The sequence below is a fragment of the Simochromis diagramma genome, unplaced genomic scaffold, assembly GCF_900408965.1.
Source record: "Simochromis diagramma unplaced genomic scaffold, fSimDia1.1 OVJJ01000816.1, whole genome shotgun sequence".
In the NCBI taxonomy this organism is placed as follows: Eukaryota; Metazoa; Chordata; class Actinopteri; order Cichliformes; family Cichlidae; genus Simochromis; species Simochromis diagramma.
In genome coordinates, this window is record NW_024386908.1 from 15,526,874 (window position 1) to 15,551,254 (window position 24,381).

General features: G+C 41.1%; 1 protein-coding gene across 4 annotated transcripts; it reads left to right on the forward strand.

Annotated features, from left to right (window-relative positions):
• Nucleotides 1-11,223: 11,223 nt before the first annotated feature.
• Nucleotides 11,224-24,307, forward strand: usp44 (ubiquitin specific peptidase 44). 4 transcript variants are annotated; one of them, XM_040035668.1, is made up of 6 exons: nucleotides 11,225-11,332; nucleotides 16,690-18,402; nucleotides 19,852-20,050; nucleotides 20,885-20,993; nucleotides 21,188-21,438; nucleotides 22,297-24,307. In XM_040035668.1, the coding sequence occupies exons 2-6, from the start codon at nucleotides 16,843-16,845 to the stop codon at nucleotides 22,419-22,421; spliced, it is 2,244 nt and encodes a 747-aa protein (XP_039891602.1). In that variant the 5' UTR covers nucleotides 11,225-11,332; nucleotides 16,690-16,842; the 3' UTR covers nucleotides 22,422-24,307. The 4 variants fall into 4 exon arrangements, with proteins under 4 accessions (XP_039891599.1, XP_039891602.1, XP_039891600.1 ...); XM_040035665.1 differs by having other exon boundaries at nucleotides 11,224-11,332; nucleotides 21,188-22,418; XM_040035666.1 differs by having other exon boundaries at nucleotides 11,257-11,426; nucleotides 21,188-22,418.
• The last annotated feature ends 74 nt before the right edge of the window (nucleotides 24,308-24,381 follow it).

Genomic DNA, 24,381 nt, shown 5'->3' on the forward strand with positions numbered 1-24,381 from the left:
GCACTGATAAGCCTTCTGATAAACCGCAGCGCCTTCAGAAAGCCTACAGAGGGAAGAAACACACGAGCCAATAACCAGATTTCCACACGATTGGGGCCAAACGAGCAACACCTGCGCTTACCAGTACAGTTTGCAAAGTGATGCAATTAAAATTGAGGCCCCTCATAAGAAATAATTTTCCACTGTTTTGCTATTTGAAGATAAAACTGACCCTGAATGAGATCCTGTTTGAAAGTCTGGCACAAGCAACTAATAAATACGGGAAATAAAATCTGTCTATAAAATCAAGCAGCTGTAGTTCAGACAGGTCATGAAGTCAAGCTCAGCTGCAAAACCTGGCACTTCATCTGATCTCGTATGCCAGCCCGCATCACCTCATACCTATCTTCACATCCAACTGGCAAATCTTAAGATTCAGTGTCTTGGCAGCATCCCAAAAATAGGCTGCCAAGGTTATTAGAAAGAAAGCTCTAAGGGATATTTGAGTCTGCCTTCAAAAGTGAGTAAATCCCCACAAAGTCACATGTTAACATTCCCGACTTTACATTTTTGGGATCTATAGATGGTTGAATGTTTGTATGAATCCATGTGGAGTTTTAGTGACTGATTGTCTTGTATTTTATTGTGCCTTTACTGTGCCTCTGCATTGCTCTCCTACAGTTTACAGATGATATACTGATTTAACTAAATAACTTTGCAGTTAACTCTTTGGTCCAAATATGGCAACTTAAGCCTCCAATAAAACCAATGTGGTGGTTTACATCACTTTAACTAAGGGTGTTTTTATGCCTATGGTTAATTTACTCTGGTCCAAATCGGTCGATAAATAAACTTGTAGTATTTTCCCCGTCGTTTAGTTTCAGGATGAAGATGGTGTGTTCTGGTAGAAGTGGATAACATGGAGCAATATCTCCATTTGTATGTCTGGTGTATTGTCGAATCTCAGAATGGAAAGCTGGTCATGGGAAGGCATTTAGCTCAGACTTGCAGGGTCAGACTGAGGTCGGATCACACTCTCACCATAAATTAACCGCTCTGGAGTTTATCTAAGTCGTCTTATTGTAGTTGTTTAGGTTCACATCTGCACAAACAAAACGCACCAAGGGGGGAAATGAAGAAGGCATCAATTGTGTATGAAAACACCCTCAGTCTCTCTTTTATGTGCAGTCTGAGAGGCAGAGAAGGCAGGTCCCAAACTGAACTTTTCTCTACCAATGAGAGTGAAGGATACTGTTCACAGATATGATCGGGGTACATTGGCAGTTGGAGCGATGCATGATGACCAAAATCAATGTTATTGCTTCCCAAATGTGTAAAAGAAAACTGACAAGATCAAGAATTAAAACGGTGATGGACAAAACTGCAACAAAGTAGAAAAACTGTCTTGTTGAGCAACCTCCGTTTGCTGCTGAAGCCTTGCTGCTGAAGCCTTGCTGCTGACGCGCATATTTTCAACAACAATCGATATGACTGCCAAGACCTTGAAATACTTCACATAAACGGGACAAAAATATCCTTATCACACTGCTCTCTTTCCCACACACACGCCTCCTGCTCCTCTCCCTGTGTCCCTTCGCATTAAGTCATCCATCACTCCTGCTCCCAAAACACTCTCCCCTACATTTGCACAGCACCGCAGAATGTAGACCACAACAGAGGCGCCGGGGCCGGCGCACACACTCCGTTTGGCTGTAGACTTGGTGCGTGTTTTCCACTCGCCATGACGTGGTTGGCTGAGAGGTGTGGACACATTCCTGGCGCGTCAAGCAGAGCACCGTGGCAGGTGGGGTCAAAGGTCGCTCACCTGTCTACCTATCTCACCTCAACAACAAGAGGTGAGCATGAGTGGATATTTTCTCACAGCCAAACCGGATAGCCTCTTGTACCCACATTTCCCCGTTTGCGGCCCATTCACAGATTTGTGGCAGAGGGGTCACGGCTCCACTGTTTCCAGACAGCGGGGTAAGGGGTGAACGAGTGCATACGCTAAGAGGAATGTGACCACGAGAACTGCCACAGTACAAGTAGGGAGATATAGATTTACTTCCTTTTAATGTTAAATTGGACTTTATATATCACAGCATTTATTTTGCATTAGCGTGTGTTACCAATTCATACGTTTGGATAGGATTTAGGAGTATCTATCTGAAAAATAAGATTCATTTGCAGATACAATAATTCAAGGATTAAAGGATTCAAGGAGCTTTATTTGTCATTCGCATCACATGTTAACATGAGGTGGACCGAAATTATGTACACACGGTCCCGGGCGATGAAGAAAGATTTTTTTTTTAAAGTAATAAATAAATATTTGTTTTGTTTTTTTAACAAACAGAAATGACATGTAATAACACAAAACAATAAATAATACTATAACTGATATAATATAATAATAGTTATGAACCCAAGGTAGTAGTATAGAAGCAGAAAAAAATAAGTCAAAATGTATAGTTGCTTTCTCAGTTTCAAGTTATTTTCTCAGAAGTTTGAGTTAGTAAGTCCAGATTTTGAGATAATAAGATGAAATTTTGACTCATGGATGGCAACAGTTTTTGTTTTTTATTTTTTGCAGTGGCAGAAAAAAGCTTCAATACAACAAGCAGATGTAAGTGCACTAAGCAAAGAGAAAACACAAACATTGAAAGGTAAAAATAGCGTAAAACACACAGGTTAATCAATAAAATGACAATAAAATACATAGAAGTTAAAATAATTATGTAAAACAATGAGTTAAAACTAATAAAAGCAAATAAAAATAATAGAGCAAAAAGTGATAAAATGTACTGCAGCTCAGTACAGAAGTTAAATTAGACCAACAATGAATAATATGAAGCCGAAATAAGGTAGGTTAGTACATGGCTTCAAGGAAAATAAACAAAAACGACACTGAATATGTCGTTTTTGACTATGACGGTATTACACCAACCTCAATTTAAGTGAAATTCAGTTTTTCATTTTTAAAAACTGTGTGTGAACTTTTTCCCACTTCTAAAGTGACACAATCCAAAGAGAACTTTGAGAACTGCGGGATTAGACAGTGAAGGAGGTGTTTGTGGGAACTGGCCTTGAAGCGTAGACGCAATAGGAAGCCACAAACACGTGCACTGCTGCAGCTGAACCATGGACCCCCCCCCATCCTTCCATCCTTCTTGTTGGTTCTCTCAGTCATTGTCCCAGGACTGACTGGCCATTCTCAGCCTGCGATGGAGATGTCCTACAGGGGGGTTGCATGCTGTGGGAAACTAGTTGATGAATGAGTGTTTGGCATGCTTGCATAGATGCATAGTTTGCTCCAGTAAAGTTTGTTTGTGTGTGTGTGTGTGTGTGTGTGTGTGTGTGTGTGTGTGTGTGTGTGTGTGTGTGTGTGTGCACGCACACGTTATTGTAGTAATACTGAATACATGCATATGTGTGTGCCTGTATGAGCACAATGCCTCACTTGTGTTGCTATAGAAGTGGAGTTATGGCCTTTGTCCTGTCAGCATTCTTGTGTTGCTGTTGGCTCTGGAGTGCATGGCAGCTCCTGCAGGCTTGGGGACAATAACACCCCCCACCAAACACATACAACCCCCCACCTTCCCTTCCTCACTTGGAGTCACAATGCACCTCTTGGGCAGCACCCATCACCCTGAGACAAACAAAAATGGCCTGCTCAGGGTGTCAGAGCAATATCCACCCAGAGGACCACGGGTATTAAAGGAGGCCAATTAGGTTTAAAAATATTTCCTCCTATAAATGTACAGTTACAGTGGTCTAATAAATTTAAAAGAGATATGCAGTTTTCTTTGAATCAAGTCAGTAATTAAAAAGAAACTGATGCAAAATACTTTGTCCAATAACCTGTGTGGCCAGACTGCTTCCAGCTGACAGGAATGCAACAGTAACACAAATAAGCACTCATTAGGTTCAGAACTCAATAACATGAAAGCATGGATCCATCCTGCTTCGTATCAGTGGTTCAGCCTCCTGGTGGTGGTTCCATAGAGAGTAAAGGCACTTCAGAAGGCAGAAGGAGGTCCAACATGATACTATTAGGAGTACCTAATGAAGTGACAGGAACTTGTAAAGTGGATGTTTTGGGCTCCACACTGAAGCCTCAGCATTAGCCTTTTGGCAGAACTAACTATTTCTGGATAAAAGGTTGGAGAGCTTAAATCTGTAAACTGCAGGGGTGCAACGCCCACGAAGTCACATCCTTTCATAGCTAATTAGTGCTAAAAACAAGAAATACTAGTTTTAATTACCAAAACTGAAGCATAAGCTTCATGGATTTTCACAGGAATATTAACCATGTAATCAACTCAAAATTCTCCATTAGGCTCCAACAGCAACAAACACATGCACACAGACAGTGGGGAGGTCCACTTTAATGATGAGAGATAGTGGAAGTGAGGCCTACTGATTGGTTCCCGCTTCCTGTGTTCACAAGTCTGCTTATTTCATGGAATATTTTATTTTCACATTTCTGTTTTGTTTTATTGTTTGTTGCTTTTTTAAAAAATATATTAGCCCTATGTCTGTGTCCTTCGACTGCTTGGTCTTTTACAGTAATTAAAATATAGTTAAACTTTAACATTAAAATGAATTTCCTCTTTTATTCTTCCTTGGGTGGTGCAATTGCTCTGACTCCTAAAAGCTAGAAGCAGAAACTATGTGGAGATTTGATTTCCTCTCTGCTTTTTTCAGGGAGAAAAAGTGTGCGCTGTCATGCGGTCAGTGTTATCCCCATCAGCTGTGATTCATTTACGGAGGAAATAAGCAGAATGAGGTATAGAAATCAGCCTTCCTAAGAAACCATTCCTGCTATTTGGGTTGACTTAATTGCCCACAAAAGCACGCGCTTGCATTCAGACATGCATCAGGAATGTTTCTCAACATGAAGAGCAAGCCAGAACAGGGAAGGTGATGTTGACACAGCAGAGCGATCGAGACGCTACTGCTGATTATTTTAGAGCCCTCCAAACAAGGGCCAGATGTCATCAGGTCATTATGAATGAACCTGCACATCAACATGACAACAGACAGTGTTGGAGGATAAACAGACTCATCGTGACAAGCTTGCAGTGTCGATAAAAAACACATTAAACATCAGACTCTGTCAAGTCGCCAACATCTATCGTACCAACCAGAAGAGATGGACTGGAGGTTTTAAGAGTAGAAATTACAGGAGATATGTTTGTTTATGGGCTGTAAACGCATTTCTCCTGGCTTCACCCGGCACCTGTGTCTTCAACTGCTGCAAAACCAACACCACATCCAGCTGCATTAACACCACATGAAACCACCAGAATGGCTTCCTATCAACCAACTTTCAGTAAAAACAGGTTGCAAAGCTGCATGCTTCAATGTGTGTGTGTGAGGGATTTTATTTCTGCCTCTATGAGATCCAAGTTTAAATGGAAAGTGTATTTTAAATGGATTTTTACAGTTTTTTTATAGTCCTTCTTTTGCTGCACAAGGCAATTTCACAGATTGACTTGTATGATCTTGTATTGTGCTGTAAAAGCTTCTTCCACCAGGTTTTCTCTGGACTGCTTTTAGATACCATCCCGAGGTGCTGCAAGGACATTTCTGGCAAAATCGACTAGCCTGCCTGCATCATTCTTTCACTTTGTTTTTTTTTTCAGGGCATCCATGAATTCAGCCCTGCGTAGGCTGGTTATTTTCATTTCCTTCACACGATGAGACACACTTTCATTCCTAATACATTACTCGGTCCATTTCAGTATAAACATCCAGGATGATTTTAGCTTTTTCCATTGAGATCTGATTTGTTTTCAGTGTTCCTTAATTGTTTTGAGTAGTGTATTAATGAACTAACCTTGTGCTATTGACGGATCACCTGACATGTTTTCTTGGCTGAAGCTTGGTAGGTTTTCAGTGCCTTCTTCCTGTCATATGATGTCATTTGTCTCCCCTATCTGAGGCGCTCGACATAAATGTTTACTGGGAACAGTTTATCCCTCATCTTATATCTTCCCTGTGCTAATAGGTTTATGTTAGCTTAACCATAGTTCTGCAGTAACTACAAGGATGCAGATTATTACATGTCAATTACCCCAACTTCACTAACCCTCTAAACGTTGCTGGTATTTAGTTTTCTGTCTCCGCTTGCATCCACAGTTATAGACAGAGCTGTACGTCAGAATATTGTACATCATCCATCCAAAAAAAAAAAAACTGTGCAAATCTGCAGCTCTGATAGCCTCTGAGAGAGAAACAGGCGTCTGTTTACAGATTCAGCAGACACAGAACAATATTATCATCCCGTATGAGTCATATTTCTGGCCAGCTGACAAATCCAAGTCCACTATTTACTGGTAATGTATCTCTGCTTCAATCTTCAGCAGCTCCTGGGAAAAATATCTGTCTGATTGGCTACTCCAAGTCTTTGCCACCTGGTTGCTAACTTTATCTTTCTTCTGTTTGGTGCTGTGCAGGTTGTGTACAGTGGGTCTTATCAGCCTGCTGAAAACAAGGGTTCATAAGAACTGTAAGATTCTAAACCATACGGAAAATGTCAAAGTCAAAGGAGCGCACAAAAAGCTGGTGAGCTAGAGCCCAAAATCTCTGAATAATCAGTTAGCAACACCTGTTGTGATTTATTTAGTTATTTCGAAGTAATGCTGAGGTAATAATACTTATTAAAGTACAGGACATTAGGTCCTCAGAAGTAAAGTTAACAAAGAAATGTGTTTACTAGAGAGAGAGTGTGTGGATGAAAAGAAGACGAAAAAGGGAGGGAGGGTTTGCATGTGTGGACATGAAGGCAGTAAAGGCCTGGGGACATCGAAGGAGAAAAACATTAGAGATGATTCAGAGACATCGCATGGCACATCAACACATACCTCTTTCTCTAAGTCACTCACAAACGCCCCTAATCTCTCTCACACACAAACCACTGGTCTAGTGATGTGTACACACTCGCATTAGAAACACACACTTCTGCTGTTCAGAGGGGGTTTAACGAAGCTTGCATGGATCAGCATCTACACTCATGTGTACCTGAGAGGGATTCTTTATAAGCAGTCAGAGTGAGCGAGTGTTCAAATTGGCAGACAACATTTCCTGAATTAATCTGTACCCCTGTGTTTCATCTCTTACAGGGAGTTACTAAAACCCTTGATGTACCCTTCTGTACACTTTTGGCCTAAAATTTTTACTGTTTTCAGATTATCTAATGATTTGTTGACCGTAGAACCATTTCCTTCCACCTGCTTCACATTCTGGGATCTTGTCTTTGATCTGTAATGACATTCTGAAATCTTGCCTTTGTCTCCAGAAACTGCATTGGCGAGCTTCTTATATAATTACTATATTTTTCCCACATTGGTTGCTAAATTTGGAGTTGTGTCTGAGCAGCAGCCAGTGTGTTGTTTTTTAGTAAAGCCACTGTCTTCAACTGATAAAATCTACATAGTGAGTGCCACCATACAACTATTATTAACCCCCATGAAAGGGCTGCACCTGCATCCCACACCAGCACTCAAAGCTTCTGCCGGTACACACTGAAGGAAAGGACAAAACACGCACACACTTGATCCATGAATGTGGTAGAGAAGGGGGTTAAAGTCAAGGAAAAACAGGCGTAATTGGGTAATTACACAACCTGAGACAGACTCACAGCAACAGGTGGAGACAGACTGAAAGCTAACTGCAATTAATATATTCTATATAGTAGTAAAAACAAATTCGGAGTTGCACAATACTATATCATGATAGTTTGAAAACCAGATTTGTGGCACATAGTTTAGCAGGTTTTTGCTGCACTCATGCACAAACATGATGTCCACGGCATCCCACCATTATTTTCTTTTAAACTGGGCCAGAACCGGAAAAGATGGATGATGTCAAGGATCATGCAACATATCATCCACATACCATACTCTAATAAAACATTGTTTTGTATTTGATAACTGTTTTGCAAAGCGGTGAAATAAGTATTTTGATATTTTAAGTAAATATAATATTTAAGTAAGTACATTTTATGTAAATGTCACCCTTCTTAACAGTTCTGTACACCATCACAGATTCAAGTCAAACAAGATGTGACTGAAGCACCAACATTCAGCTTTAATTAAAGGGGTTTTACAACTACTTGGTAAGCTAACCATATGAATTTAATTCATATTCTATATATAAAATATTGGCTTCTCTTCACTGTGCCTACACGTAGTTTGATAAAACCTTTTTTTTCCTGTTTTAATGTCAAAATCCTGACTTTAACAAAACACCACTTGTTTCATCTCTGTTCCCACAAATGGGCCAGCAACTAGCCTCAGCTTACCCATCATACTTTCTTTTTCATGGCTCAGGGACATTGGGCCATTTGTGATATTCCACCCTCAAAGGATGGAAACAATACCACTCATGTTATAGCGGTGTCTCTAAAGAAAAGAAAAGAAAAGAAAAGAAAAGAAAAGAAGAGAGAGAGAGAATAAATATTGTACTGTACTAGTTTGGCAGTGATTTTTTTGGTGAGGCTCACTAGGACAATATCTGTATGTAAATGGTGCAACACTGCCCTCTAGTGGTACAAAACCTACCCCACTACAGTTTAATACCCATGCCTTACTAGTGAAATCTAAATTACTACATTTAATTAAGGATTGTCATTAAGTATATGTTGAGGTGGGTTCAAGTATTGTTAGCTCACAGACTCAAAGGTAAAGCGTTAATATTATCATGGGCATCCAGTCAGAATTTATAAAGAGATATCCTCTAATTCATGCTTTGATCATTAAATGTTTTCAGCTGCAGGTGTGATTGGACAGACAAGAAAAGGAGAAAAGTGGCAAAGGGCTGCTTACTAATTGAGCTTCAAGACTAAAGTTAAGGTAGAGGACTCCATCTTAGCAAAACAATTTTATATACTATTTCTTAAGATACTAACCAATTGTAGAGGGTTGTAGAAAAGTATCTTTATTGTGCAGTGTACTTCTTAGTTCACAATCTACTGTCTTGTTTTGTGGGGATATCTATTTTTGGTGTTAAAATCACCTCCCCCAAATAATTCTAGCAGAAGTTTAAGTAATTAGAATTCACATAATGTTGTTTAGATGTCCTGAAAAAGAAAATCATTGTTTATTTTGTTGGGGGAGGTGTAGCAGCTAACGAGGATAAAGTGTATGTGACTTATTTTAGTTAGTAAAATTATACATCAACACAAATGGTCTACACTTCAAAACCTGACCACGGGATTTTCCTTTTGAAATAGCGACATCTGCTGATTGGTTAGCGCTGAAGGAAATCCAAGGCTGTACATAGCGAAGCTCGTTCAGCCTTCCCAGGTTATCAATCCATTATCTGGATTTGCGTTTGTTATCAGTTCACGGAGTGAATGTCTGCGAATGCATCCAACTCATTTGTTCCACATTCTTCTCTTTCTAAATTATCTTCCTCCAACCTCTTCAATGCCAGGAAGGAAATCTATAGTGGCGAGCAGAGAGAGAAAAATAAACTCCCCTCAATATCATATAATCATATTATATCATATGATGTATTACTTGTGTTTGTCAGACATAAAAAGAATCAAAGTAAAACTGTCTGATTAATTTTGATTAATATTAATGTTGATTAATACATTTTAATGACAGTTGAAAGTTTCAGAGCTCTAATGTAAAGTCGTCCCCTTTGTATCCCACACTGAAATTAAACCTTTTATTTCATCACTCTGTGCACTACATCACCATATTCGTGATTAGCGTTCATCTCTTGTCCTTTTACAACAGTGTTGCATTTTACTGTTATACTTTCTCAGTTCTTTATAGATTTTTAATCACCATTTGATAACCTTTCAGTTGTAGGTGTCATAGGGATAATTTCCTGTGGAAGAAAAGTCTTTTGATTTATGAAGCATCTCTTTTAGATTGGTAACATTTTTCACATTTACAGATCTCAATCACCATTGCCCACATATAACAGTGATTATTCCCATGCTGACACAGCCAAGAGACTGAAAATACAATAAAGGTTTTGATGGCCAGAGAGGGCTTGTGTGCTTTTTGGGGGTGTTTGTTTATGTGCATATTTACTTTTTAATTTGGTTTTGCTACCCCAGACTTGGGTTATTCCAGGTACCCATCTGGGGCAGGCAGAGTATAAAAGGAAGCCAGATGCTTTTGGTGTATGTCGATGTTCATGAATGCCTGCTGCAAGTAAAAAAGACCCCAACTTGATGGATGAGTTTTATTCCAGCCTCCTGTCCTCCAGTCTGACACTGAACAACAAGAATTAAAACCACCTTTACCAGCAATAATAATGATTTTCTGTAAGACTTTATCAGTCTCTCATATTGTTGTGGTGGGATTATGGCCCACTTTTCTTTACAATGTTGTTTCAGTTTGTTGAGGATTTCAGGTATTTCTTTAGGTGCAGCGCTCTTATAAGGTGCTACTACAGCACTTCAGTCAGGGTGAGGTTTGGACTTTCACCGAGCAATTGTAGCGCCTTGATTGCAAGATGCAAGAAAGTCATGTCCTTAAGAAACAGGAAATAAAAATCCAGCAAAGACCTGGTGCAGGACTTGAGAGATACATGGTGCCATTCAGTTGACCCATCTACTGTTCACTGAAGCCTTAACAGAAATGGTCTCAGTGGAAAAATTGTTGTCAAGAAGTCATTCTTAAGGGAGGGAAGCAGGGAGAAAAGGGTGACTAATTGCAGAAAACTGGATTGAAAATCAGTGGCAACAAGTGGATCTGTGGATGGTTCAAATTGTCATCATATATAAAGGAGATCAAAAGACAAGTATGGCAATGAGTGTATGCTGTAAAACACCTGTAAAACATGATGATATACACCAGTTTTTTGGCTAATTATTCAAAAACAAAATGGTCAAGCACGAGGAATGGACTGAAAATCAGTGAAAAGCAGCCAATTTGCAAAGAAAATGCCTTCAGGGAGTATGGAGAACTGTTCCTCAAGACCACTTTAACAAATTAAAAATTACTGGCTGCTTGGCAAAATACAAAGATCTGAGCAGCTCAAGACTTTTGAACAGTACTGTAAATCTGACACAAGGCATCTTTTTTTAGATGAATGTTTGGTGCATGATCCCTGATGAAAAAAGGAATCAAATCAAATCAAACTAAAACAACTAAATATGCACATTTGTATTAAAATACTAAAACTTACCTCACAGTTTCACAACAATAAAGCTTCACTTTTAATATACGTACATCATCATCATCATGAAGAACAATAACAATAACAACAACAACAACAACGTCACGTCTCGCGGACGCGCTCGAGCCAACACCACGCGACAGTGACTGACAAGATGGCGATCATTTCAGAAACAGAGGAGTTACTGCGGTGAAGGAGAGGCTTGGTATGCTGTTTCCTTTCAGTAGCAACTAATTCTGAACATGTTTGTGACCGTGCGCCCGACGATGTGTGAATTCTGGCCGAGGCACACTTGGCAGGTCGGTTTTGAAGCCCTGTCCGATGCCGGCGAGCCGATCTCCGGCTGAACGCGTGAACTTGTTTCAGGATTGTCGCCGCTAGCTTGTCAAGCTAATACTACCTAGCATGCTAGGCTAACGTTAGCGGCAAGGGCAGCTAGGGCTCACTAATCTTGAATAAATACAATAAAAATTAGACTCTTAGTTCAAACAAAATGTGTTCGCGTGTGTTGTAATTTTATTTTCATTCATTTGAGACGTTTATTTGTGAGACTTTGAAAGCGCTTTCGAGTTAGTTTTACACAATTCAGTATTTTGTAATCGCAACTCTTTAGAGCTATTAATTACATGCTAGTGATAGCTGGCTAACTTTAGCTTTTTGGGAGAAACCCTCTGTGAAGTTGGGCTCCTCGGGCTGAACACTAACGCGTGCTGCGCTCGTGCAGTTTATTGAAATGCTACTCTGGCTGGTTGTGTTGTGTTATGGCTGTTTTACTCAGTTAGTGTGAGGCTGTGTGTCGGTAAGACCACGCACAGCCACAAGGACAAACCAAGCAAAGCAAAGCGCGCTAACTTGCTGGTAAAACTTCAGTGACATTAGAAACTCTGGGACAACCCCCCCGAGAGTCATCGCTTTATTTGCTCAATTAGAAGCCACTGATTTCTTAATGCTGAGCCAGGAGGGTTGCTGCTAAATCTCCGCGGTGATTACTTTAATGTGGATCATGCTTAACCAGCTTCTGGCTCTGACAGCGACGTGCCACGTTATTCTGGATGTTTGTGGCTCGTCCCGATGCCAGCCAAAGGCTCGGCGCGAAAGCATTTCAACATGTCTGGAGACCAGACAGGATATGTGCCCCGGCAGCTGTATTTATATCATCCATGGCAGCAATCTGATGAACACGTATTGAACACACACGCCCCCTCCTGCACTGGTAAACAGGGGGACTGAGTGGGTTGAGCCATGCTTGTTTTGCTTTGTTAAATTGGTGGTTTATGACTAACTAAACTATAACTAAACATTAACGGAGTTAGAACCGATTTTCCCGCTATCCTGTCCTCTCCAGACATTTTTAGCATGGAAACAACCCTCTGCAGAAGTAGTCTTAAGGCCTGTACTATGGAAGTGGAATTTAAGCTTATCCTGATAACTTTAGGCTTAACCCTGGGGTTTTAAAACATGACCGAGGCAGTTCACTTTCCTACCTGGATATATTTCCATGCTAACTTATGCTGCAAACGTAACTATTCCTTCTGCCAGCAGACTGGGTGGCTGTGGCTCAGGAGTTAGAGCAGGTCATCTGCTAATTAGCAGTTTTGATCCCTGGCTGCAAAATGTTAACCCTGAGTTGCTGTCCGATGCATCTCCTTACATATGAATGATGTGTGTGTGTGTGTGTGTGGATAGAAGATTAGAATCAGATTCTTGTATTTTTTTGTTTCCCAGTTGATTGCAGATAAATAAATTACAAAAATTTTTATTTTTCTATAAGCATTAATATATGTTGCTAAAACAGGACATCCATTTGTACTTGTTGACCTTGTATCTAATTTGGATGTCAACTACGCCTATGTTTGTATTCTGTCTTTGTATTTACTCTCAGACTGTTGAACACCACTAAGGCTGCAGCTGAGAGAATAAAAACTAAAACTGTCTCTTAAACTCAAGTACTTGAACAATTCAGGGTTTAGTGTCTTGTTGTTGCATATAGATGTCTACATATAGACTAGAGTAGCTGGGAATTGATACACTGACCTTCTGATTAGTAAGTGGCCATTTTATCTTCTGAGCCACAGCTGCCAGCCCTGAAAACAGTGGAAACTGATAACAGAATCATTCCCTGGGCATGTTGAACTTGCTCTATAGTACACTGCCCTGTACCCATACAGTGTGCCCATAGTGCACCACTTTGCAAGCTCAGACCCCCTCTTTCCCCCCCCCTCAATGATCTTGTTCCCTTGACATCAGTTGGGGGGGGGGGTCAGCCCACTCAAGGATCCCCAAATTCTTAGCAGCTCTGTGGGATTTGAAAAGAAGCCAGAAGAGGTTCTGTGAAGAGTGATTGGTATGTTTTTAGCTGAACCTAGAGCTTCTCACGCATACTGGTTGCTCAGCTATATAAACAATTCGATTTCAATTCAAGTTTCTTTATGCTACAGTCACCTCAAGGCGCTTTATCATTTAAGATGGAGACCCTTCAGTTTATGGGAGAAAACCACAACAGTCAACATGAGGAAACCTCTGGCAGAACCAGGATGTCTTGTGAACAGTTGGTGGTGCCAATCTGAAACTAATTTTAACATCTTTCAGGTTAAAATTTTCTTAAAGCCCAGCTGCTGCTAACTAGCTATCTGTAGTGTCTCCCTTCTCTTGGCTGAGCAACAGGTTTCAACTTCATTGCAGCTGGAGTTGATTGTTCAACTCCTCCATTTTGGACTGCAGCTGCAGTTGGTAGTTGGGACCAGTTTAGCTTGACCCTGCAGCAGGTAGACAGCTTGTTCCTGTGTCCCTATGCTGTACAGAGCTAAAGAAGAACTACTGTTGTCAGTTGCTGTGCAAGATGTTGGAATTAGTGTTCATCTGCAACCAGCTGATTGTTCTGCTTGGTTATTGATTTGTCAAAAGTATTTACAATACTGTATTGCAGAGGAGACATTTGGAAACGGTTATTTTTTGTTGCTTCATTTTCTGAACACTTATATCACCAAGATAAGAATCTATGGTTTGAGAAGGAATTAGACCCTTTTAAGTTATCTAAGTCCTTTGATTTGAGGCTTTAGAAAATCTAGCCTATGATGTGGAACTTTAGCCGATTTCCCACAGATTTAAACTGCTTTTTTCTACAGCCTCAGTAAGCTCGTCAACCCCAGTGTGAAAGCGACCCTCTTTCCGGAGAGTTGTGTTTATTCGCCAGTTATTTTACTACTGGTCCCTGTTGAGGTTGAGAAATGTTTGAGTCCGGATGCCACCTGGCAGTTTGCCTCAGTTTACTCTGTGTAGATACAACCTCACAAAGCAGTCGATGGAAATCAGATGCAATAATAATTTCTGGTTTCATGTGTTTCCTGTAAAGAGAAGAGGATGAAGGTATACATTTAAAAAAAAAAGTTGTTTTTTGGGGGGGGGGTGGTTGGTAATTCATCTGGTTTTAATCTTAAATGAAAAATCTGGAGAACAAGAGCCATGAGAAGGGTAGAAAGCAGATGTCTGCGTGTAGTGGGACATTTAAGTGAAAAGTGTTTAGTGTTTGTTTTGCGTAGATGTTTGCGGCATTGTGGTGGGCGCACTGCAGTCTGTGGTTTTGTGTCAAAACCATACATCCAATCACAACAATAGTGATATCGGGTGAAAGGGGACAAAAATGTTGATGTTCTGATTAGGGGTGGGGGAAAAAATCGATACTGTGTAGTATCGTGATATTTTGTTTGCTAATAATGTATCGATACAGGGACAGCAGAAATCGATATTTTGTTACAAAAAAAGTTTTTGTGGACTGGAACATGCTCTGACTTCAGAGCAAGAATCCTGACATTCCTTCACTGTCCAAATGTGTTTAACTTGTTTTATGGCAGCAATAAACATGACAGTTTACTTATTTTAATTTAAGACATGTTTTATTTTAATTAAGTTTAAAACTTTTTCATTTAATGTAAAATTATATTTTGTTTTAATTTACTTTCAAATTCTTCAGTTGCTGAAGGGGCTGCATAGTTTTCATAAATTGCATAGTTCAGAATAGCTATAATTGTACCAGATGGTTGCATTCAGTTAAGTTGGACTAGACTGTAATACAAACCGTTCAGTTTGTCAACAATAAAACTGAAATTATTAGTTATAGTTATTAGAAAACTGAATGAAATGAGAGAAAGACTGAGTGTGAGACTTTGTTATTAGATAAAATGGATATTGATAAAGTTTACCTTTATGTACAGAATCTGAATATCGCAAAACATTTTTAAAAAATTGCAATAATATCATATCGTGCGTTAAGTATTGTGATAATATCGTATCGTGGGATGTATGGTGATTCCCACCTCTAGTTCTGATTAGGGCTGCACAATTTTGCATAAAATGAGAATCACGATTTTTTTTTTTTTGCTTAGAATTGAGATCACGATTTTCTTTTCCAGTATAAATATTTATTGCACTTATTAACTGCACATCAACTTCGTAACAGTTGAGACTGAACATAAAAACAATAAATAAACATAAAAACAACATTTTGTCGTTGCCGCAAAATGTTGTACTGCTTGAAATTCCGTCTCCACCGTTGCTCGACACTGCGTGTATAGAGCAGTTAGTGCAACAATAGAAAAATAGTTGTGTACACTGTGTAGCGTTTGTCTAGGGTGTTGATCATTTTCCTAAATCCCTCGTTTTGCACAGTGTTGATGGGAGCCATATCTTTGGTCAGGTGATAAGTGATAGCCTCCGTAATTTCTTTGTGCCTGCGGGAGTTCGACAGGTATAGGGAAGCGCTGTACAAGGTTCCCGTTATTGATGTTTGGGTGGTTGACCGGGACGGATTTTCTCCTGTCACTTTCTCGTCATCCCTGACGTGCTCTCCGTTGTTTTTTCCCTGCCAATTTTAGCAGCCAGCTTCTGTATCACATGGTATAAAGCTCCGCCCTTGTCATTTGTTGAGCAGGAAGAGTGAGCGCTTGTTTTCATGCAGATTACGTCCCAGATCAAAATGCGGTACAATCGTCGTCGTCTTTTTTTTTTTTTTTTTTTTTAATCGTTGTCATTTGGAAATGAGATCGCACATAAGTATGAATTGAGATCGCGATTTTCTAACGATTAATCTTGCAGCTCTAGTTCTGATGCATAAATTGTGCACGGGAATGAAAGGTCCAGGCATGAAGCAGTTGGAGCAGTTTGGTTTTCTCCCCCCCCCCCCCCAATAGTGAGCGATGTAATCCTGCTGTTGCTGTCAGGTTGAAGGGGAAAGCTCAACTAGTCAACAAATCTAAAATGGGACTTAGCAATTAAACCATAGAAGTTATTAAACTCCAGAGTCATCAGTCATCATAAGTTGTTGGGTTTTTTTTAAACTGCAGTCTAGTTACGCATTCAGTTTTATTGAAAAAGAATGAACAGTATATTGTTTGTTGTTAGCCTCTTTTTCATCTGTATTATGTTTAAAAATCCCGTCTAAAAGGATGTGTTTTTAAATGAAGGAATAATGGTGTTAAACAATAATGCTCTAACATGAACACCTGTGGCCTGTACACAGGTAAACTTATCAAAGTTCTCACCTAACCTTTTCTCTTCCCTCTCTAGACAACACCACCATGCCCTGGGAGGGTCTCACTTCTCAGTTCGCCATGGTTACCATGGTGATATGAAGCCGGCGTGAAGCGCTGACAAACAAAGACTTGCACGCCAAAAGGTCAGTTTGACTGACACAGCCAACTTGGCGGGCAGGCTTGTGTAATGGACAGGTGTAAGCATGTGGGGCGGCTGCGGCTGGCCCCAGACCACTCCATTCTTAACCCCCAGAAGTGGCACTGCGTTGACTGCAACACCACCGAGTCCATATGGGGCTGCCTCGGCTGTGCCCACGTGGCGTGTGGCCGCTACATCGAGGAGCATGCTCTGCAGCACTTCCAGCAGCAGGGCCACCCACTGGCGATGGAGGTTAACGAACTGTACGTTTTTTGTTATTTGTGTGACGACTATGTTCTGAATGATAACGCCACCGGCGACCTCAAGTTGCTTCGCAGTACACTCAGCGCCATCCAGAGCCAGCGTTATGAGGTCACCACCCGCAGCGGGCGCACCCTGCGCTCCGCTAGTGCCAGCGTGGATGCCCTCATGCCATCCGGCGTTCGTGAGTTGCAGTTGAGGGACGAGGACCGAATGTTTACCGCTCTTTGGCACCGCCGCAGAGCACTTATGGGACGCATCTTTCGCCTTTGGTTTGGCCTGACTGAATGTGGAAAAAGGAGAGCGGAGGAAGAGAGGAGGAGGGAGGAGGAGGAGGAGCAAAGAAGGGAGGCCAGGGAGAGGAGGCGAGCTCTCAAGAGGCAGCTACAGGAGGAGCTGGAGAACGCTCCTCTCAGGAAGAGTCGTCGCCTGCGTCAGAAAAGCCAGAGAGTTGGGGATCTGACGACCACAATGCTGACTTCTCGCAGGGCACGCAACAAGACGAAAACTCCAGCGCCCCCATCCCTGAAACGCAGGCAACGAACCCGAAGCCCCGCCACTGTAACCCCCAAGAAAGCTGGACAAAAAAAAAAGGTCCAAGCAACCCCCAAAGCTCGCAGCCGTTCTTCAACTACCAAATCTAAGCCCAAAGCCGCTTCAGCAACCCTGCATACTGCCCAAACCCCTGTCTGCCGCAAGCAAGGCACCAAACAGGACAGCTCGCCCTTCAAGCGGCGTCCTACCGTCACTCCTGGAGTGACGGGATTAAGAAATTTGGGAAACACTTGTTATATGAACTCCATCCTGCAGGTGCTGAGTCACCTGCATGTTTTCAGGGAGTGCTTCCTGCGTCTGGATTTAACACAGGCGCTGGAGCTACTGGCATCTGCCGTCCATGGCCAACTGGTGGGGAAGGCCTCATCGCAGCCCCCCCTGATCCAAAGGAAGGGACTCCAGACCAGCTCGGGCTCTGGGGTGGGGCTGAGCGGCGGGGCGTCACGAGGCCGAAGCATGGAGTTGATACAACCCAAAGAGCCCAGCTCGAAGCACATCTCACTGTGCCATGAGTTGCACACCTTGTTCCAGGTCATGTGGTCTGGCAAGTGGGCGCTGGTATCGCCTTTTGCCATGCTGCACTCAGTGTGGCAGCTGATCCCGGCGTTCAGGGGTTACGCTCAGCAGGACGCTCAGGAGTTCTTGTGCGAGCTGCTGGATAAAGTGCAGCATGAGCTGGAGAGCACGGGCAAGCACACAACCAGTGCTGGGGTCCCACAGACGCAGAAGCGGCTCATCAAGCAGGTGCTCAGCGTGGTCAACACCATCTTTCACGGCCAGCTCCTCAGCCAGGTACACACACACACACACACACACACTCTTCACCGAAACAGCCGGCTTACCTGACAAGCTTCATGATGTGTGCACATGTGCTGGTCTATAGCTCCACTAAAGACGTTTCAGCCAGGACAAAAGGAAAATCACTGACTATTTAGTAGTTTTTCAAAAAGTATAAATTAATGTTACTAAATAGACATTTTTATTTATTAAGACAGTCTTTACTGGTTTAAAATGAGTGTTTGGGGTTGGCTGAACATGTTAGCACAGTTTGTCCACATATCGTTAAGTCTATTGTGCTAATCAGAGGCTGTGACCTTCAGAGGAGCATATAAAGGCATGAAAATCTCAGATTGGCTCTCATACTGTGTTTGCATTGATTTGAATTCATCAGTCATCACTGGCTTTGATTCATCCTGTATTCATAACAATCAGAATAAACAGTTCAAACTAAAGAGAGGTGGTTAAACTGTAAGCAGGGAGTATTTATTTTTGGTCTGATTTCAATTCATGTCTAAACTAATTCTCACTTAGAATTATTTAGGTAAAAATGATCAACTGTTTACACACCAGGATAGTACAGCGCCCCCACCTGGCCCATGCACCGGGAATTCTTCTTGAGTTATTTATTAATTTTATAGACAAAAGCTTCAACTGTTAGCTACTATATTTCTGCGGATTCTGGTAACATTAAAAAACTGCTATAAAAGGCAGAGCCAAGCACACTATTTAAATTTTATCTGTTAAGCTGATATCCATCTACCTATGTAAGTTATCAAGGTAGTTAATTAATGGTAATTAATTAATTATTGCTTATACCAGGTGGTCTTAAATCTGTGTCTTATAACTTTTCGTTGTCTCACCTTCAATAAAAGGGAGGGAAGGAATATAGGAAAATATTCTGACTTGTCGACATGATGCTAAACAGCTGCACCCCTTAAAGGTGGATGAGGATGTAGGAAATGGAGAGAGTTGGCTTGAGGACAAGAGATTAGTCTCTACTTGTAGAGGCTGAGCACACACGGTGACACCTGCTGCTGCTGCTGAATAGGTCGCTCTGTCTTTGCAATCAAATGTCTTGGCCATATAACAAACTCAGACTGGCTTCCACCCCTCCACTCACAAAGGAAGTACTAGCTCGACTCAAAGCCAGTGTATATATATATATAGGGCTGTTTTAATTTTATGTTTTATGCGTTTTATTTATTTATTTTGCTGTTTTCTGTTATTCTATTGTTTTAACTTATTTTCTGTACAGCACTTTGTTCCTGTGCTGGGTATTTTAAAGTGCTTTATAAATAAAATTGGATTGGATTGGAAAGTGGGTCAGTGGATGTTTTGAAAAGCCCCACATTTGTATTTAATTTCTATGTATTCCCAGTCACATGTAGAAACAGAGATATTCATTCTGACGTCTCCTTTGTTGTTTGCTTATTTCTTACTCTTTCTCGCCTTTCCATGCAGGTGACGTGCCTGGCCTGCGACCATCGCTCCAACACTGTGGAGCCTTTCTGGGATCTGTCGCTGGAGTTCCCGGAGCGATATCACAGTAATAGCCGGGAGTCGGCCGCTCAGGCTTCGTGCCATTTGACGGAAATGCTGGCCAAGTTTACAGAGACCGAAGCTCTGGAGGGAAACATATACGCCTGTGACCAGTGTAACTGTGAGTGAGACGAGCCACACAGTTTTTTTTACTTTAATCTCAAGATATTTACAGTTTTCACCTATAAAACATGCTGAAAAAAGAGGGGATACAAACTAAACGATAACTAAGCCTGTAAAAGTATCACTCAGTAACTAAAACGTGCTTTATGGTAGAACTAAGTTTGTGGTATAACATTGTTAATGAAAACTGAATGATCCCTCTCGGACTCACAAGTTTAGACGTGGAGCTCCCTTCTAAAATTAAAAAAGTCCAACAACCACCGATAGCAACCAAATTGCACCTTTTAGTCACATCTGTGACACTGAAACAACAAATGGAAGCATTTTGGTGACTATAAAACATGTTACCAGCGTTTCATTACATTGATGCCGCTTGGCTGAAATCCAAGCAAACTTCCAATTCCCTACTATCACAGTGAGGGTAAGATGGGTAAAATGATTGGCCGCAGTCTTGACTGACTCAAATGTTGAAAGCCTGTAAGTGCCTGTCGTGAAAACAAAACAGGACATGGTGGGGACATTCTGGTTTGTAGGCAGCAGCTAATAAAAAATAAACATACCCAACAACGGTATCCAGGAAATCAAGGACATGTTTTCACACTTCTAAATGAAAACATTTAGAAGTGTGGTTCCTTCAGGACTAAACTAACACAAATACCTGCACTGCTTCTCAGATCTACTCTAAAATGTTCATGTAAAATGGTGCCTTTATCGCTCTGCAGCAGTTTACATAATCACAGGGTCACGTGACCGCTTTAAAGCTGCGTCGACGCTCACAAAAAGTGATCTTTGTGCTGTGTGTCAGCTCTTTCCTCTCTCCACGTGTGTGCAGCTGCCAGAAGACGGGCCTCATCCAAGCCAGTCATTCTGACCGAAGCACAGAAGCAGCTGATGGTCCATAAACTGCCTCAGGTCCTAAGGCTGCACCTCAAACGCTTCAGGTGAGGAGACGTTAACGCCTGTGGAGTTGATTGGATTAATATAACCGTGTCTTAAGTGTTAACTCAAATTTTCACTTTATTATACATGGATGTGACTTCTAGAGACGAGACTCTAGTAAGAACACTAATAACCTTCAGCTGTTCTTAGAAGATCACTCCTCAGTTTTTTTCTCTGCCTTCTGATTGGTCCTCAGGTGGTCTGGGAGAAACCACCGGGAAAAGATTGGAGTCCACGTCAGCTTCGACCAGCTCCTCAACATGGAGCCCTACTGCTGCCGAGAGCCCTCACCCAAAGCCATGCCCTACTCCAGTCCCAGCAGTCCCAGCGCCGCTGGCTCGCCCCGCTCAAAGCACTTCCTTTACGAGCTCTCGGCCGTGGTGATGCATCATGGGAAGGGCTTTGGCTCCGGCCACTACACTTCCTACTGCTACAACACAGAAGGAGGTGAGTCATTTTCTTTACTTCTTTCTCTGTGTTTGGGTTTAAGCAGGGAAGTGTACACAGCAGTGAAAGCCCCGGTCACAGGAGGATTAATGCTGTGGGAACTGTTCCCTTCATCCTCTCAAAATGTCCACATTAAAGTCCAGAGGTTCCTCTGCCACAGTGAAATGCCACTGAAAGGATTCTAATGAGATCCATGCTCAGGATGAATTTTATCTTGTCAGAACGAAACGCGGCGTCATCGTCGCCGAAAGAGTCAAACTAACGCCTCATATTCCTGCAGAAATGATGACGTTCCCTTCTCGGCCCTCTCAGCTGTATTTGCAGGTTATTAATAGGACACGAGGAAGCTTTCAGGATTATTGTTCCAATTTTACCACCTGATTCATTCACTGCTGCATGTGAATAAGGTTAAATGTAGTTTAGTTTCTTTCCTGCTGATATTTATATACATGAACTTCTGTGTACGCTGAGATTATGGTTAGGCTAAGCTAATCTTTGTTTTCAGTAACTGGCACAAGGCTCTTTGCTAAATTAAACTTGAGGTATTTTATTTTATTAAACTTAAAATTAGATTTTAAGTTTTTAAGATATTACCAGGTTGTGTTGATCTTAATTTTCCCAACATCTTGTCATGTTGAGTATTCAGGATGTGATTTTGATACCAGTTCTACAGACTAAAAAACAAATATGTGCTCCATGGGATTAAAAGTAGAATTTGAGTGCTTTTCCAGTTGTTTAGCCAGTGTCCAAGTATGTGGCTCCGTGGGAGCGGGATCTCAAAAACCAACCCCAGTAAACAAACGTGTTGTTCCAAACACATCTGCTCATCTGGGTAACTCGTCCCTCCTCTTCCTCCAGGCTTCTGGGTTCACTGTAATGACTCTAAGCTGAACGTGTGCTCGGTGGATGAGGTCTGCCGCGCTCAGGCCTACATCCTCTTCTACACGCAGCGAGTATCTCAGGACAGAGACCGGCCGCTATAGGACTACACCCCTCTGTGAACCCCGCTGCCACCTCCCCAGCAGCCCGACTACTCAGCGAGGTGACATCAGCACAGCCCCACCTATCGGTCTTTCTCTTCCCTCTTTCTTTGGGCATTTTGTATCTGGGAGGTTGGGTCTTTTTAGTCTATTTTTCTATTAAAAAAAACAAAAACAAAACAAAAAGGAGGTGAGAGAGAAAGGACTCGTTTGTAAAGTTGGGTTCTGCTTTGTGAACTTGTTGTATATTGTGTTTATATGTAGGTATTTTTTTTTTTTTTAAAGATTATGATGTTTGTGATTCATGTACAGTTGTATTTTATAAAGAAGAGAGCGTCAGCCAAGGTGTCTGTGTCAAGCAGCCAGTAGACTTTGGTCAGGCATGACTACATACTCTACAGGTATGTCTGCTTACCTGTGCGCGAGGCTTGTTGATTGTAAATGCTGTGTTTTGGGGTTTTTGTTTGTTTGTTTTGTTTTATAAATCAGCTGAAATGTTTCTCAGTCACTTTAGATAGTCAACACAGAACTGGATGTAGGGTTATAAACTGTCATTCACTCAGTAGAAATGGCCTCCGTGTGTCTGAGACAGGTAAACATTTTCACAGGCGTTCATCCCGATTCCTTGCCAAAAAATGCACTAATGTGTATAGTGCAGGTTTTTAGTGTTGGTTGTTTAAAAATCTGTACACGAGCAATGTTTTTCACTCTGAGGCAGACCTCAAGCCAAAGTATTTGCGGGAAGTATTTGGAAAGCCCTGCTTCTCCTAAACGGTTCAGTATTTTATGGAGTTTTTAATGACAGCTACGAATGAGTGTGACAGGGCCACATTAAGAAGAAGGTTAGATTTAGAAAATAATTTGGAGTGTTGAAATATTATTCTAGAAATATTGTTAGAATTTTGAGAATAATTTTGCAATACAAAAACATTTGAGAATAAAGTCTACATTTTGAAAAACATTGGAATAGTTACAAGAATAAAGTTGGATTTGAGAATAATGTCAGAATATGATTAGAGTAACTTAAAAAAATTAAATACCAATCTGAGAATAAAGTCTGTATTCTTTTGAAAGAAAGTCAACATTTTGAGGAAATTAGTCCAAATTATGAGACTAAAGTCAAAACACTATTACTGAGACTACAAAAGAAAGCATTTCTCTTTGTGATATTAAAGGTGAGGACTATCTTTTCAGGGGGAAAAAATACAAGTAAAATTGAATGAGGCCTACAGCTGTGTTCTACTCGAGAGCTTTATTCCTAAAATCCCAGCTTTATTTTCAGCATGCTAAGTTGTAAATCTACATTTTCTTACTTAATGTGGTTTTTGGTTTAATTTTTTTTTTTTTTTTTATTTGGCTCAGTGCTGCCCCCTGTCTGCCTCAGAATGTAACTGCATAACCGTAAACCATCCCTGACTAGGCAGATAACTGCTGTACTTGAAAAGTGCCCTTTAACAAAATAATCTATTTTTATAGTTCATATCAATTCAGCAAAGTGGGAGTCCCACACAGACCAGCATTTAGATTATGAATGTACTTTTTATACAATTCTTCTCAGAGATTTTACAAAGGAGGCCATCGACTGTTTTAAACGTTTTATACAACCACTTTGTTCCGATTGTTGAAAACCACCAGCAGTTAACAGATTTCACTGTTTAATTATCTTCCCTCTGAGCAGAGGGGAGTCAAAGCACACTTTGTGTGGGGGTTTTTTTTCTCCCCACTGTCCGCAGTTCTGTTATTTGTTGGCATTTTGGTTACTGCTCCATGGATGCGCCGTGTGTAAATTGATGGAAGTTATACTATGCAAATTATTACCTCAATTTTGTTTTTTCTAGAAAAAAAAATTACCTCAATAAATGAGAATATTTTTTCATTTTTCTACAAAAGATGCCCGTCTGTGCTTCGTTATTTACCTTCAATCTACAATGCATGAAAATTCCCCTTATTGAAGGGTATTAGA

Excerpts from the sequence above, each read along its gene's own strand:
- usp44 (XM_040035665.1), top strand. The coding sequence starts at position 16,843 with ATGGACAGGTGTAAGCATGTGGGGCGGCTGCGGCTGGCCCCAGACCAC. Across the intron at positions 20,051-20,884 it reads CGCCTGTGACCAGTGTAACT|CTGCCAGAAGACGGGCCTCA; the intron begins GTGAGTGAGACG and ends ACGTGTGTGCAG. Across the intron at positions 20,994-21,187 it reads CTGCACCTCAAACGCTTCAG|GTGGTCTGGGAGAAACCACC; the intron begins GTGAGGAGACGT and ends ATTGGTCCTCAG.